Raw genomic sequence first — 15,957 nt, 5'->3', positions numbered from 1 at the left:
GTATTAAAGATATTTATTATTTATTTTTATGTGTTATTATACTGTCACTATTTTTACCCATGCTATTTGCCTTTTAATTTTTATCTTTTTCTTTAAATGGTCACATTAGTCACATCACTTAAGTATAGGGGGTGGTGCAAGGGCACCTGCCTGGCTTGGTCAGTGGAGAGCATGACACTTGATCTTGTGGTTGGGAGTTCGAGGCCCACATTGGGTGTAAAGAGTACTTAAAAAGAAAGATATTTCACCTGAAACTAATACTGCACTGTATGTTAACTGGAATTTAAATAAAAATGTAAAAAAATTAAGTACGGGCTGGAACCGTTAAGCCTTCTCCTTTGGTGAATTATCCCATTGCTTCTGAAGTTGGACAGTCCTTTATTATAACACCCTGTCACTTCCAGTTTCTAAATGGCTTTTAAAAACTGCTCTGGAATTAATTTTGAAGTGCGGTATGAAATAGGGATGCAAAACGAGGTTTATTTTCTTTTCCAAATTGCTGCCTGGTTGTACAAGGAGAACCAGGGAAGGCATCTCTGATCAGCTGAACCATGGAACCATGTCTAAGGAAACACAAAGAAGGCTGGCTGAAATGTTGGTACAATTAACCACATGGCAGATGATGGGAGAAGCAGCAGATGTCACATAGTTGGGCATTCGTGAATTATTTGTTGCAGGACCTCCAACTTGATGGGCACAGGGCGCTTAGCTGCCTTCAGTGGCTGGGAGGTGTGATGTGCGTAGCACAGGGCTTGACATTATGGGAACAGTCCTAGTGAAGAGATTTGTTTTGAAAAAGGTCTTGGGAAAGGAAGGGGGGGGTGCTGAAGGGGCCCGAATCTGGTTTATGTATCATCTTTATGCATATGGTGAATCCAGCTTTCTGGATTTAGGGAGACATCTTTACATGTTTCGGCCCTGGGGAAACTATGCCAAGTACTGTTACAGGGTAAGCACCTCTGGACAGGCTCAGGCTGTCGAGTGTCACTGCTACAACTGCACGCGGCTGGAGGGAGAGGTGTTTGCACATAGGTCGTGGGGCCCAGTGGTTGAGGCCAGGAGGAAGAGGACGTTTCCAGAAACGTGGATCCAGAGAGCTGCATCCCTTGAATTCTGAGTGGATACAGGGCCCCGTAGAACCGGTGAGAAAGTGATCATCAGTTATTTCATGTACAAATGCTTTCCGCAGCCTACTCCTAAATGGGTCAAGAGTGCCTGATGGGAGTGTGTAGGAAGGCAGCAGAGTCCTGGCAAGGGAGAGAGCGAGAAGGGCTGGAGTAACCAGGAAATGCAGTTAGAAACGCCTGCTTGCCCACACTGAGCCGGGCTCTGTACAAACAGCCAGCGAACCACCTTGGAAAAGATCCTCACTGAAGGACGGCATGGTGACAGTCTTAAAAACTTGCTTGGGCAGACCAGGGGCACGGCGTTGTGCAGGAAGCCGGAGGGCAGGGGCAGGGCAAGGTGCCCAGTAGGAGAGAGAACACGCAGATGTTGAAGATTGAAGCCAGGGAGTGCAGTTGTGGGGCGGGAGCCCCTCGGTGCTGCTGCTGAGGCAGAAACCTTAGATAAGGTGGCCTTGCGGGAGCCGTCCTATTTCTGTCTGGTGACAGCAGCCAGGCCTGTGATGATAAGCAGGGCTGCCCCCACCTTCATGGCTTCTGGAAACGGGTGGGGGCGGGGAAAGGCAGACTGGTCAGGTGAGCAGAGTGGCACAGGCCTCGGGGCTGTGGGATGGGGCTAGGGATGCCTGGCCGGACCCCTGGAGTCGCCTAACTTCTCTGAGCTGTCTTCATCAGGGGTGACAGTCCCACCCACCCCAGGTGGTGGAGGGTATTAGAACTTCTGTTTGAAGTGCCTGCCACAAACCCTTATGAAGATGAGGACAGCTCCACCTGTGCCATGGCCCACGGGCAGGCGGATCCCGGTTCATCTGAAGAGTGGACCAGAAGGAAATGGGACTGCTGGGCACATGATGGGGAGAGAACCGAGCCAGGGTGAGAGCCGGGTGCTCAGTGGCAGTTTACTTGCAGATAAGCCTGGCTTGTGGAAGGCGGATCTACCTGGCAGGTGATGCCCTTCCCTGGACCCCCCTGGACCCCGCCTCCTACGCACTGAAGGACCGGACCAGAGGGGAGACCGCTGCACGGCCACCCCTCCACCTCGACACGCTCTCCGTGTGGTCTGGTGATTGTGAAGACCTGAATGGTCTTTGGCAACCATGTGTCGGTGGGACAGAGGGGCTGGCTGTGGGCCTGGGTGGGAGTAGCATGGCTGTCAGAGCTCCTCCTTGTTGCCGTCGAGGGGCTGGACCGGAAGCCCTGGGGCTGGGGAGCTACCCACTGGCCGCTGGCCCCCATCCTCCCGGGGCCTGCCCACGGTGGCATAGTCCCGCAGGAGCCCGCTCTCTATTCCGTGCCGCCGGAGGCTCTCGGTACCCATGAGCCCCTGCATTCTCAGGTACCCTTGCTGGCAGAAGGGTGGCAGCTTCTGGTGTGTTAGGGCAAACAGGAAGCAGGATTCTACACAAAAGCAAAAGGAGATGAGAGGGTAAGATAAAGAGGTATGGGGAGAGGTGCAGGATGTGTGGGTGCTGGTGCCCCGGGGCCTCACCCAGTGCCCTCCACCCCTTAAGCTGGGGAGCTGACTTCTGTAGATCTCATCTCTGACCTGATCAGCCACGGATCCTGACCCTCCCCGAAGTCCCAAGAATAGGAGGCTGCCCTGACATTCTGGAAGGACGAGGCTCCAAATGGAAAGCAAATCACAGAAATGACTCAGCTCCCAGAGATCAGGGCCCAACAGGCTGCTCTGCAGGAAACCGGCACCGGCTGGGAGCTCAGCCACTCAGGAGCAAACCCTCAGCCTCTCCTTCTGGAAGCTGGCCTGGCTGGGCTGGGAGCTTGGGGCTCAGTGGTATTCTGAGCTCAGAGCTGCCTGCAAGGAATTATTCCCTCAGCGATCTCTGGGTTGCAAATACTGCGTGTAAAGTGTTGTTGTGAGCACGGTGGGTCATGGAAAGAGAAAACGTGTGAGCCCCGGTCTGTGCCACGGTGGGAAGCTGGTGCAGGGGTCCAGGCAGCTCTACTGGGAAACAGCTGTGGATGTTTATCATTCAGACACATGAAGAAACCACCAGAGAAGCTAGAAGTAGTTCCTTCTGGGACTGAGGGTGGAAGTGAGAAACAGTCTTTTAGCTGAGTGCTTATATAACTTTTCACTTCAACAACAGAAAAGATGAAACAGTCTTCTTGGGGATTTAGAGACAGGATAGGAAGGAGCGAACGTCCAAAAATTATTCTGAGTCGTTTCTCTCAAAAGAAATGGGCACCTTACAAAGGATGTTGTGAGGCTCACATGGGTGAACAGGCTGCAGAAAGCCACACAAATGGTACTTCCGACTTTCTGACCTCTGGCACCGACGGCCCCCGGCAGAACAGGCAAGGCCAGTCCTCTCTGAGCAGGGAGGACTGCAGATGCAGGGGGAAGATGGGAGGGCAAGTACCACCTTCTGATGACCTATGCTGCCCCTTTTGCAGGGGCCGGGGGCAGAGGAGCCCTGCAGAATCCAGGGCCAGAGCTAGCTGCTGCATGTCAGCTAAGTGGGCAGAGAAAAGCCCACTCTCTGCCAGCTGGCTCCAAGTCGGGAGAATTCTTCCAAGCTGGACACGGTGATGCTCAGAGGTTTGTAGTGTTGAGCAATACCTAGGGAGCGGGAGCCAGGAGGCTCAAGGGTCTGGATGATGCAGCCAGAACCCAGGGCAGGATACGCCCCTGACCAGCACTGCTTTGTGTGCTCCTGACACCTTGAGAAACAGGCAGAGGTTTTTTTGTTTGTTTACAGGGGAAGGTTTTGTATGGAGATCTCTAGAGCTGCGTCATGTACCATCCTGGGTGAGCGTGTGGTCACAGCTGACAGTCTGCAGAAAGCCAGCACTTCAGAGCTGCTTAGCCCTGTGCTATGAATCACCTCTAGGTTTATTTAGACTATGGGCCTGCACTACTGTTTTATGCCATCTCTCTTCATGTACACATTTTTTTATTTCAAAGTTGATTGGATCTGAAACAAAGACACTTGCTCTCTGACCTGCAGGCCAGAGACTGACCATCTGTGAGCTGGTCTGATTTGAGTAGTGCCTGATACACAGCTAGTGTTGTATGATAGAGAAGAGTAGGTAACCTAGGCATTCAGGGTGTTAAAAAAAAATAAAAGGCAAAAATTTGGCTTGTTTAAGTTGGTTCTCCCTCTGGATCATCAGATTTCTCTGTCAGCTACTTTCCAGTTCACCAATTCTCTCTCCATCTCTGTCTAATGTGCTACTTTATCTTTGAAGTTCCCCGTCCGCATTTATTTATTTATCCCCTCTGCCTTTTTAAAGATTTATTTATTTGAGAGAGAGAGAGAGAGAGCGAGTGAGCATGTGAGCAGGGGAAAGGGGCAGAAGGAGAGGGAGAATCCCAAACAGACTCCCTGCTGAGTGTGGGGCCCCAATGGGGCTTGATCCCAAGGACCCCAAGATCACGACCTGAGCTGAAATCACGAGTTGGACGTTTAATTGACTGAGCTACCCCAGCGCCCCTAGGCTGAGTTATTACATTTTTTTTTCATTTTCCAGAAGTTTTATTTGGATCTTTCTGAATGCTGCCCCTTCCATGTTTCTGATAACTTTTTTCATTTCTTTACATATTTTAGACTTTGTATCCTGTTTGTTACTATTCCAATTCCTGTAGTCTTTTTGGTTTAATAGAGAAGTTTGTTGTTTCTACTGACCCTCCCTCATGGCAATTTGTATCCTTATGTGTTATGTGCTTTTTCCTTGGGGGGTGGGGGTGGTATTGGTTCAACTTACTTGGAACTTTATCTATGGGAATTTTTTGACCCCTGTTTTGTATGTATGTACATATGTATTTCTTCAGTTTTAAAGTTGGTTTCTTCACAGAAGACTTGCATTTACTTCTTTGGTTTTTGCACCATGATGATAGTATGAGGTTTGGCCCCAAACTCACATGAGTGAGGCAGTTAGAAATTCTCAGGGGAGGGATACCTGGGTGGCTCACTGGTTGAGTGTCTGCCTTTGGCTCAGGTCATGATCCCGGGGTCCTGGGATTGAGTCCCACACATCAGGTTCTCTGCAGGGAGCCTGCTTCTCCCTCTGCCTATGTCTCTGCTGGTCTCTCATGAATAAATAAAATCTTAAAAAAAAAATTCTCAGGGGAGATTTTCCCTTTATCTACCCAGGGCCAAAAGGATGAGTCTCCACCATCTTCCTCTTGAGAGTGTTTTGTGTTTTCTAGCTGATCCACTGAGATCCAAGCTTAAGAGAAGGTCTCTAAACAGACCTCCTATCCTGTTCCAGCCTCACCTTCTCACCCCCAAGTGCTGGTCAGTTACCCAGACTCTAGGCTACTGATTTTTGGCAGATATGCCACATCTAGTGGTAGCTTTATACTTTTCCTAAGAGTTCCCCTTTTCTCCTGCCAATTCTTTGAAAATGACATCCTATTCAGCAACTTCAAGTGTGCGGCACCAGGAAGGGTTTCTGTGAACATCTGATCTACCTTGTGGATAACAGAATTCTTGGTTTTGGGTTTCTAGATATGAATCCTGAAACTCCACAGGGCATTGGTCTATTTGGTCTTTTATCAATCCCCCTGCACAGTTCCTTGGCCCTTCTAGGAACTTAGGTTACCTGCATAGAAGCTTCGCAAATCAGTGTCCAGACAGTTCTCCAGGAAGCGCCTCAGAGGTAGGATGTGCCCCACTGGGGCGGTCCAGTCGGTCAGGAAATCTTCCACAATGTGGTGGATGGCCGTGGGCCGAGGCAGGGCCCAGTCAGCAGGGCGGAACCTCACCTCCTGCTCTGTGGGGAGGAGATGGGGAGCCGTGTCAGAGTGTCAGAGCCCCGAGGCTGGGCTTCCCATCCTGGAGCTGACCATGGGATCCCCACACATTCCAGGCACTTCCCTTGCCCCCTTGTGCTCGGCTCTCCTGACACACTCCCTGCGGGCAGTGGCCAGCCTCTTCAAGGGTCATCTCTTGTGTCTATAAGCTCGGCATGAGGAAGAGGCTACATTTGTTCCTTGTGGTATCAGAAAGCAGAACCAAGAGTAATCACTCGCACTTAGTGTTTTTCTAAGATGCATGCGGACTCAGGTGCACTGAGCCTGTCTCAGAACTGTACTTTCTACGAGGAGACTCAAAGGCCCTGCATCAGAAGGGGTCTGAGAGCTCACCTAGTCCAGCTCCCGATCTGGTGGGGCCTCACTCCTGTGGTGTCCCAGGCACACGGCCACTAAGCCATGATTCGACCACCCTTGTATCGGGAAACTTGGCTTTAGGCAACCCATTCCATGTCGGACAGCTTTGACTACTAAGCCTGTGTTTCTGTCACTTCTTCCAGCTGATACTATCTCTGGCTGTTTGTAGAGCATCATCTTCCAAGTGATAGCTCCTCAGTTTCTGAAGCAGGGGATGTGTTCTGTAGGGGGGTTCACCTGCTGCTAGCTACTCTGGGCCAGGGACTGGGCTTGTGTTCTGTGCTTCTTTAAAAAAAAAACAAAACACTTTTTTTTTTTTAAAAGTAAGCTCTATACTCCCTGTGGGGCTTGAACTCACAACCTTGAGATAAGAGTCACATGCCCCACTGACTGAGCCACCTAGATGCCCTGCATTCTGCATTTTTCATCTCATTTATCCTCACACAATCCTATGGTTATTTCCATTTTGCAAGTGAGGAAGTGGAGGCTCAGAGAGATTAAGTAATGGTCCAAGGCCACACAGCACAGCCTGAGGACACCTGAGAAAGCACATCCTGAGGACACTGCCCAGCTCATATGCATTTAGGCTGCATACTCCTATTAACCACCCCCAGCTTCTATCCCTGTTCCCTCTGGGAGTCAGTCTCCAGGTTTCCTCCCCCTCCATGCCCAGCCTCCTTTGGCGACACATAGCAAGACAGTGTTCCTCTTACTATGTGGCGCCTGGAGGAGGTCACAGCACTGTGTAGCCTGCCCAAGTCACATGGTATGCGCCAGAATCTGGGGACACCGTGTCTTATTCCTAGGCCTTCCGCCCCATTTGGTTTCTGGGTGGTGTCCCCCAGTGTCCTTTGTCAGCTGGGAGAGTTGTGTGAGGGCTTAGTGATGGCAGGTGATAGACCGTGGGGTCCAAGCAGTGCCTGGTCCTAAAGCCCGTGCTCGGGGTACAGCAGAGGCCTGGCTCACCGGTGGGGAGGTGCCGGTAGTAGTAGATGACGGGATGGAGGAAGTTAGACTGCCAGGCGTCTTCTGTGTGCCCCACAGACCGGTCATAAAAGAAGACGTCCTTGTCGGGCCCAGAGAAGTTTCTGCCGTACTCCATGTTGATGACGAAGAGCCCGTGCTGGGCCTTCCTTCCTGTGATGGTCTCCAGCTGCGCCAGCATCTGCATGGGAAACTCCTCCAGGTACTCAAAGGCTGTGGCGTTCCTGGCGATAAGAGCAGTGTGGGAGGGCCAGAGCCTCAGTGCTGCAGCAGAGGAGAGAGGGGCCTGTGTGCACGTGCATGTGTGTGTGTGTCTCCTGTACAATCCAACAGCATACAAGCTCTGGTCATCCCCACGCATCTCATTTTACAATTACTGTAGCAGCCGAGCCCTGGCTTACACCTGGGACAGACTCCAGAAAACTCTGAGTAACCCGAGATGTACCTGGGGGAAGGAGGACCCAGGCTGAGAGAACTCTCGCAGAAAAGCCCTGGGAGGGGGTGAGTGCCTTGGTGTCTCTGAGGGGCAGGAAGGCGGCCAGCATGGCCAGAGTGGTCTGGCGGAGAAGCAGGTAGAGGAGGGCTCATGTGTGCAGCGGCAGGAACTTTGGGATTCACGTGGCCCGAGAAGGGAAACCCCGGCCCCTGGAGAGTACTGAATAGAGACGAGTGTGTGTGACTTGTGTCTTAGGGGCCCACCAGGCCGCTGTGTTGAGCCGGCCGTGGGGCAGAGGTGGGAGGACAGTTAGTTCAGGTGAGATGCTGGGGCTGGGGAGAGGCGGTCAGATTCGTGACACAACGTGAAGGGAGAGCTTACGGGGTTTGTGGAGAGCCTGAACGTGAAGGTCGGGTATGGCAGGAGGAGTCAGGGTGACGGGAGGTCCTGCGCTGCGCACTGGGACTTCCTTGCGGTCCCTGCACTAGGTGCTGGGTCAGGCTGCTCCCCTCTTACTGTGGGACTCCCTCCCCCGCTTCTCACCTGCCACCTGTCCTCTGAGTGCCCTCACCTGCAGCCCTTCTCCCTCCCAGCTCTGCCGGGGGTCATCTGTGATCTGCTACCCATCACTTAACTGATAAGGAGCCAACATGGTCCTGGCCCGAGGGAGTCCCTTTGGGCCACCCTGGTGCTACGCATCATTGTGGTTTACTGCTCACCTGCTCGGTGCCAAATGCTCTACCAATTCCCTTTCCTCCTGTCTGCGAGGTGATATTATCCCCATTTTGCAGATGAGAGGAAGGCTCAGAGAAGCAGACTGACTTGCCCCAGGTCACAAGGCAGAGCTCAGATGCACACCCAGGTCTGTCCGTCTGCCTGCAGAGCTCGTGGCGTTGATGTCATGGTATGTTTTCCTGCAGAGCAGATCCCCCCTGCCCCCCACAGGCTTCACCTTAGGAGGGGAGTCCGGGGCCACTCCACATGTGGAGCAGGCAGAGAAGAGCTAGGACAGGGTGAACGGTGAGGCTGGGCTACTCACTCCTTCAACAGGATGATGTCGGCCAGCACGCTAAACATCTGGTAGAGCCCAGAAGCCTCGTTCACGCGCCGGACGATGGAGTTGGTCAGTTGTGAGATGGGGTGCTCGGTGGAAGGCCAGGGGACGCGGTGGTGGCGGTGCTCCAGCAGGCGGTGAACAGCACGCACTGAAAAGACCGGAGGGAAGAACAGCACACCGCACTTGAGATTTGATCTTTCACCACCACATGGAGGGATGCACGGTCCCCATTGCCTCCTTAGAGCTCAAGACACGCTTGTAAGCATGGCTCCAAGAGGATGCCTTTGGAGCAAGGTCAGCACAGGCTTCCTACCAAGGGCTGGACGGGCCAGGGTCCAGGCTTTGCTTCCAGTGTGAAGGCGGCCCTGGACAGGAGCTGCAGGGATGGGCGTGGCCAGTGCAGACTCCAGGGCCCTGTGAAATCCCCGCACAAGCCTTCCCAGGTCTGCCAGCACTGGACCCTGCACCTTCCTCTCACCCTGCTCCCCTTCCATGGCTCCCGTTTCTCCTGCTAGAGACTCTTTCAGTGCCCCCTCCCTTTCACGTCTATATCCAAACCATCACTAAATCCTACTGGGCTAAGGCCAGAAGAGCGACAGCTGTCTGAAATGACAGAGACATGTACTGCTGCATGTCTGGTGCTGCCGTACACAGTTGGAAATCGGGCCTGCTCTTCCCAAGCCGATCAACACAAGGCCCTAGTCCAAGAGAGGCAAGGACACAGACAGTGCACATGACGGGAGACTCCGCAGGCCAACGGTCTCAGGAGAGCCGTTCGGCCCCACCAGACATCTGGCTCTGGAGGAAACAATAGCTAAGCTGAATTCTGCACAGGGGTCAAGGAACAACACAACACAGCTGGTGGGGAAGCGGGAGGTGGGGAGCCGCTGAGAGAGGCTTAAGGCCTAAGCAGAGGAAAGATAAGATTTTTTTAAAAGGGGGTCTTGGCGGGGACCATGCAGCTGGATGGAAGCCAGAGAGACCCTGAAGACACAGGAATACCAGTCAGGAGAGACGAAGGGGATACGTGTCAGATGGAGGTGGGTGGGCTGACAGAGATATAGCAGGGGGACAGACAGGCTGGGCGTCTGGCATGTCCTTCCACACGGTTATGGTCCGTGCTGTCCATATTTTATCTTCTGTTGGCTTTCCTCTGCCTTACTGAAGGCTCCTGGTCTCCCCCGGGACCGGTTTCTCAGGTTTGAGCAGGATGTGCACAGCCACACCAGCCCTCCTGCTGCAGGGTCCTCGCGGGTAGTAGTGGCCACACAGCAGTGGCTCGCTGGACACGTGGGGCGGTTTCCTATGTGCCTGGAGCACAGTGGACGGCTGTGAGCTTAAAGATCAGCCACCGGTGGATTTAAATGACCCTTGTGCCGTCCTCTGGCTGGGTGACTTTGGGGAAGTTACTTAGGTTCTCTGTGCTCAAGGGACAGGCTCTTCCACTTCGGGTTGTGGGGCTGGGTGTGATCTGCAAATATTTTGGTTTACAGACAGCTAACACTCTCTGGTTTCCTTCTCTAATATGCATGGGACGTAAAATATACCGTCTGGAAACAAAACACGGTTATTTTTCCCTGCCAAACTGGAAGGACAGTAAAAGGCAAAGCTCATAGAAGTCCTCAAATTAAATACAGAAAAGCCAAGATGCAGGACGCAGGACCCTTGTGGTGTTTGTGACAAAATTAATAGGCCCGTGGAACACTCGCTACGCATCAGAGCATCCACCCTGCAGCCTGCCTGGAGCACAGAACACTTACACCCTCAGGACTCATGTGATCCAACTGTAGTTTTTATTGGAATTTGTTGATACCCAGAGAATCTGTGCATGATGTCTTGTAGCTTCAGGGTCCCTGGCTGTTGCCTTAGTTTGTACAACAGCTCCTCAAGGGTGGAGAGCTCATCTTATTTACATCTCTGACATCAGGCTGTCCATGGGAGGCTTATAGAGGTCACGAAGCCTCGCCTCTCAGACCACCAGCTAGGGAGTAACCCCCACGAGCACTCCTCAAGCTCTGCCTTCTTGCCAATACCTGGTGCTTCACTGGCACAGGGCTGAAGCATGTAACTGGCCACCCCCAGATGTACTTACTTTCACGCCTTACCTGATACTTTTCTAGATCTAGCCTCAGACCACGAACACCTGTGGCCATCTGTCCCAGACGGGGAATTTAAGGCAATCGACGACCCAACGAACCCTCCCATTAAGACTGCTGCAAATCAGGAGTATGTTTACAAACTCTGGGGATGTTTCTCTCTGTCAGGCTCACCTGTGTATCGGAATCCATGGATGAAGCCCCCGGCAGATTTCCGGTAATCCACAGAGTGGCTGGCGGTGCCCAGGACAAAGAGACCCCGGCTTCCTTTGGATTCATAGCTAGCTTTGACCAGTGGGTACTTCTTGCTGAACTCACCACTGGAGGACAATCTGAGGGACCTATAGGGTGGAAAGGGTGGTTAATAAAAACTGCTGGGGGCACCTGGGTGGCTCAGTGGTTAGTGTCTGCCTTTAGCTCAGGGTGTGATTCCAGGGTCCTGGGATTGAGTCCTGCATCTGGCTCTCCGCAGGAAGTCTGCTTCTCCCTCTGCCTGTGTCTCTGCCTCTATGTCTCTCATGAATAAATAAAAATAAAAAAAATACAAATCACTGCTGTGTACAAATCACTAACTTACACACTCAGCACTGAGCTAAGTAAACGTGCTTTATATTGCTTATTGTACCAAAAGAACACTGGGACCATAGTAGCTGGGTAGGGTGATCTCTGTTTCACAGATGGAATAGCTGAGGCTCAGGCTGAAGATGTGGTGCGTCAGGGACAGAACTAGGATTCGAGCCACACGTGAGGCTGGGCTCTGGGCTCCAACCGGGTCCTGTGTGACCCGCTGGGACATGGGTTTGCCTCAGGCTCTCAGTTTCTCCTTGTCTGCCTGTGTCCTGGCCAGAGGAGAGTGAGGCACTGGATGGATTTTTTGATACCAAGCCTTGCCAAGGGGCTGTGGCAGCAATATCCACAGCAAAGCAGTTGAAAACAATTATAAGTGATGTTGGCAGCAACCGTTTTATTAAGTGTATGATACATGCTGACTGCTTTCCTATGTTAATCCTCACGATAACTGTAGGAAGGGAAACTATGATCCTCATTTTAGTGATGGACAAAGGGGGCACAGCATGGTTAAGTAGCTTTCCCAGAGCCTGCAGACATGGTCAGTCGAGAATCTTAGACTGACCCCAGTGCCTATCCCCTTTGCCACTAGGCTACACTGTCTTTTGGCAAGTTCACTTCCTCATTCTGACTGAGCTCACTCTGCCCTCCCTCGGGTGGAAGATCACAACGCAAATGAAGTCCACTGTCCAGGTCCTGCTGCTGCTCCAGGACGGAGGGGCTCAGGGCCACCTGTCCTTGTGAGGACAGAGAGCTCAGGTCCTGGGCGGGACTCTGACAGTGGAGTCCTGAAAGCCCTGCCGTGGGCCGCTGGATGGGGACTCTCCCCTCCCCACCCCAAGGGAGGTATTAGGAGGGGTTTGCAAAGTGATCTCAGCTCCACCCCAGTTTGAACTCACTTATTGAAAATGGAGAAGTCGAACTTCCAGCCCAGGCAGCGGATGACCCGGTCATAAGCCACACGCATGGCAAAGTTGTCGTTGTCATCCTGGGGGAGGGTGATGGCGTCGGCACTCTGGTTGCTTTCCTCCAGAAAGAACTTCAGGGTGATGCGGAACTTGCCCTCATGGTCCTTCACGACGGCCAGATCTGTCAGGTCGGACTCAAGCAACCCATCCAAGGACTTCAGCTGGTAGGTGTCCAGCAGCCATTGTTGATGGCCCTGGGGCCCAAGGGAAATGCCAGGAGAGAGAGAGAAAGAGAAAGAGAAAGAGAGAGAGAGAAGTCTGAACAGGGTACCAGGGAGACTCCGAAGAAGGGGTGGTTGTGCCAGTGGGGTCAGGAATGGCTTTGGAGGGGGCTGGCAGGAGAGAATCCAGCCCCTGGCATACCTGAGGTCTCCAACGTAGTGGGTGGCCCAGGATAGCCGGACCCGGGAGCGGCTCAGCATGTGGATGAAGTTGGTGACACCCAAGATGTTCTCTGCCGTCTCAAAGGCAGAGTTCCCACGCCCCAGGATCAGCACATTTTGACCCTCGAAGTCCCTGGGGTCCACGGACACAGACTCATAACCCTCCACGTGTTCAGAGCCAGGAAAGTCAACCTGGTTGGGGACCCACAAACCAGTGGCTACCAGAAGCACACTGTGGGGAGGAGACAGAGGGAAGACGGCTTAGTTTCGTAGCTGTAAGACTGTGACATGAAAATCACTCCCTGGACCTGCTGCCTGGCTCACTCACCTCACCCAGACTGCCGGTTCCTAAAAAAAATCACAGAGGAAGGTCCATTCATTCACCTGTTGACTGACTTCCCCCACAGCACCTGAGACACTGCACCCCTGCCCCTGACTGAGCCTGCTCCAGGGGACAGTTTCCCTTACGCCTTAGTGGGATGATGTCAAACACGAGAACTAATCTAGCTCTCTGACCGGGGAGAAGGTGACACATGACAAATCGAATAATTCACCTAATTTTGAACATAGCAGCGAGACCAAGTATCGCCGTCAGTGGGGAAAATGAAACTTGGTGGTCCATTTTGCCTTTTCGGATGGCCGGGCTGATGCAGGGGACTGCCGAGCAGAAATTCTGCCCCAGGCTCCCTACCAGGTGTTTCGAGCATCATCTCGCTGCCTAAAGCAGCCCTGAGTTGGTGTTACTTGGCCTGCTTTATGGGTGAGGAGACACAGGCCCTGCAGGCCCACCGCCTCCAAAGCTCCTGCGACAGCAGAGCCAGAACCTGAAAGCGGATTAGCCTGACTCCCGACTCTTGCACTTCAACTAGTGGGCATTACAGTCCTGTGCGGGGGCAGCCGGGAGCTAGACCCTGCTGTCTGCAGAATGGTCTGATTACGAGTGGTTTTGAAAACAGAACTGTGTGGCCTGTAGAAGACATATGAAACCCCCGTGGGTGCTTCTTTTTGGACCCTCATCCACCCAGCTCAGATCTGACTCCCCTGTGTTGTCGCTGGGCTCTCTAAAATGCTTGAAAGTCCCAAGCCGGCACAGTCCTTCTTTCCCTCGGCTGTCATGAGCTGGGAGCAAGGCTGGGCCTCCCACGAAAGGCATGAGAAGATGAACTCTGGGCACCTGCTTGGAGCCAGGTGCCTGACTAATGGCTAGGAAGGGAGAGGCAGTCGTGTGTAACAGAAAAAACAGAGGCTTTGGGGTTGGGAACACAGGAGCTCAGATAACGCCAGTGCTTACTAACCTACTACTGTGACATAGCATCAGTGACTCAACTTCTCTGGGTCTCAGCTGTTCATCTGTAAAACGAGGATTAGTGACCTTTCCCCAGGGTCCTTGTGAGGCCTGAATCAGGGCAGTAGAATGTGTGGTTCTGAGTTTGGATTGTCTATACAACGTTAAGCTTTCTCCCAAGCCAAACCAAGCTAAAGCTGAATGCTGGCATCACTGCCTGTGGGGCCTCCCACTCTAGCCCAATTCTGAAATCCCACCGAGCCTACCTAACACTTGCAGGACATTTTTCCCAGAATGTCTTTTGAGGAACACTAGGTCTGGGAGATGCTCTTCAGAAAGGGCTTTGTGCGTACATAAGCCACATGATGTGGAACACCCAATGCTGATGTCACAGTGAACGTGTTATTAAATGCTGACAAATCCTGGAGGAGGAGCTGGGTCGTATTTTCCAAGCACATTTGATCACAATTTTCTTTAGGACGCATTTGGGCAATGATGGCTGAGCTGAATCCTCTCAGCACTGGATTTCAGTGGGAGCAAAGAATAGCAGAAATGACATTCCCTTGGAGCGCCTGGGTGGCTCAGTCGGTTGGGCGGTGGACTCTTCATTTCGGCTCAGGTCATGATCTCAGGGTCATGAGATGGAGCCTGGAGTCTGGCTTGCACTCAGCCCAGAGTCTGCTTGAGAGTCTCTCTCCTCTGCCCTCCCCCCGCTTGCACGCTAGCATGCCCGTGCTCTCTCTAAACTGAATACAATTCTAAAACCCCCCCCAAACCCAAGAAATGGCCTTGTTCTCTCATTTTTTCCACACCTACCGGCTGATCAAGGGGTGCCAGCAGGTGGGCTCTGGGACCGGTTCCTTACCTGCACCGGTGTGCCTGGCCCGTCTGGTCGGTCAGGATGAAGTAATGGCCATTCCAGGCCTGCCGGTCCTTGTCCAGAGTGACGTGGGCAATGGTGGTGTTGTAGAGCACGCGCAGCCGCAGCCGGTCTGCGAAGTCGCCCAGGTAGCGCACCATGTCGCCCGCGTCGGGGAAGTAGGCGCGGGAGTAGTGTCTGAAGAGCAGCTGCGGGTCGTGGCTGAGCAGAGAGTTCCAGTCGTGGCGCAGGTTGAACTCGGCGTTGGACTTGCCCGTGTGCCGCTTGTTGATGCTGATGAGCCTGCGGTGGCGCGGGTAGCGCGCGAAGAAGCTGCCGGGCCGCGGGGCGCGCTCGAACACGGCGTAGTCCCTCCCGGCCCGCTGCAAGAAGTAGGCCATCTGCAGCCCCGCGGGCCCGGCGCCCAGCACGCAGTAGTCCCGGTGCGGGGGAGCCGCGGTCCGGCCCGGCCGCAGGCACAGCGCCGGGTGCAGGGCGAAGGTCAGGAGCAGCCCCGGCGGGCCCCACAGCCGGGCCGCGGCCGCGAGGCGCATCCTGCAGCAGCCCGGGACGTGAGGCCTCGCTCGGGGTGGCCCCTCGAGGCCGGGGGGGGGGGGGGGCTGGCGTGGGCGCTCAGCGCCAGGCGCGGTCGAGCCGGGACCACGACCCAGGGGCCTCCGAGCTCATCTGCCTGCCTCCTTCCTTTCAAGCTCGAAACTGGGGCTCCCCCCAGGGAATCCGAACGCCTCCATCGCCTCCGGGGCCTCGGTTGCCAGGGGAGCCACCCCCCTACTCATCGCCACGGTGGCACGAGGGTAGGTGTTCCCCCGTCCTCCCCCTAATTTGAGGGGTGCCCAACACCCTTCCCGGGTCCTCGCGGCTCACTCTCGAGGGGCTCCAGCCCGAAGGAGGTGTGGCCCGCAGGACCGCCCCCTGCAGGTGGCCGGCGCGCCCGACCGCTGACCACGTGACGGGGACGGCCCGGCACACCTGCCGCCGCGCGCGCTCTCCGGGGCTGCTCTCCGCGCGTGCGCGCTGTCCTCGCCCGCAGCGCCCGCCTCGCC

General features: G+C 54.0%; 1 protein-coding gene across 1 annotated transcript; it reads right to left on the bottom strand.

Annotated features, from left to right (window-relative positions):
* Positions 1 to 460: 460 nt before the first annotated feature.
* FOXRED2 (FAD dependent oxidoreductase domain containing 2) lies at positions 461 to 15,478 on the bottom strand. The gene is given in 9 exon segments (XM_025461055.3): positions 461 to 2,522; positions 5,691 to 5,861; positions 7,225 to 7,466; positions 8,718 to 8,883; positions 11,006 to 11,172; positions 12,298 to 12,544; positions 12,547 to 12,560; positions 12,730 to 12,981; positions 14,900 to 15,478. Coding segments are annotated over 9 exon segments (2,052 nt in total). The 5' UTR covers positions 15,448 to 15,478; the 3' UTR covers positions 461 to 2,277.
* Positions 15,479 to 15,957: the final 479 nt, after the last annotated feature.

This window comes from Canis lupus, chromosome 10, assembly GCF_003254725.2.
Source record: "Canis lupus dingo isolate Sandy chromosome 10, ASM325472v2, whole genome shotgun sequence".
NCBI lineage: Eukaryota > Metazoa > Chordata > Mammalia > Carnivora > Canidae > Canis > Canis lupus.
Note: the sequence above shows the minus strand (reverse complement) of the source record. Positions and strands in the feature narration are given on the sequence as shown.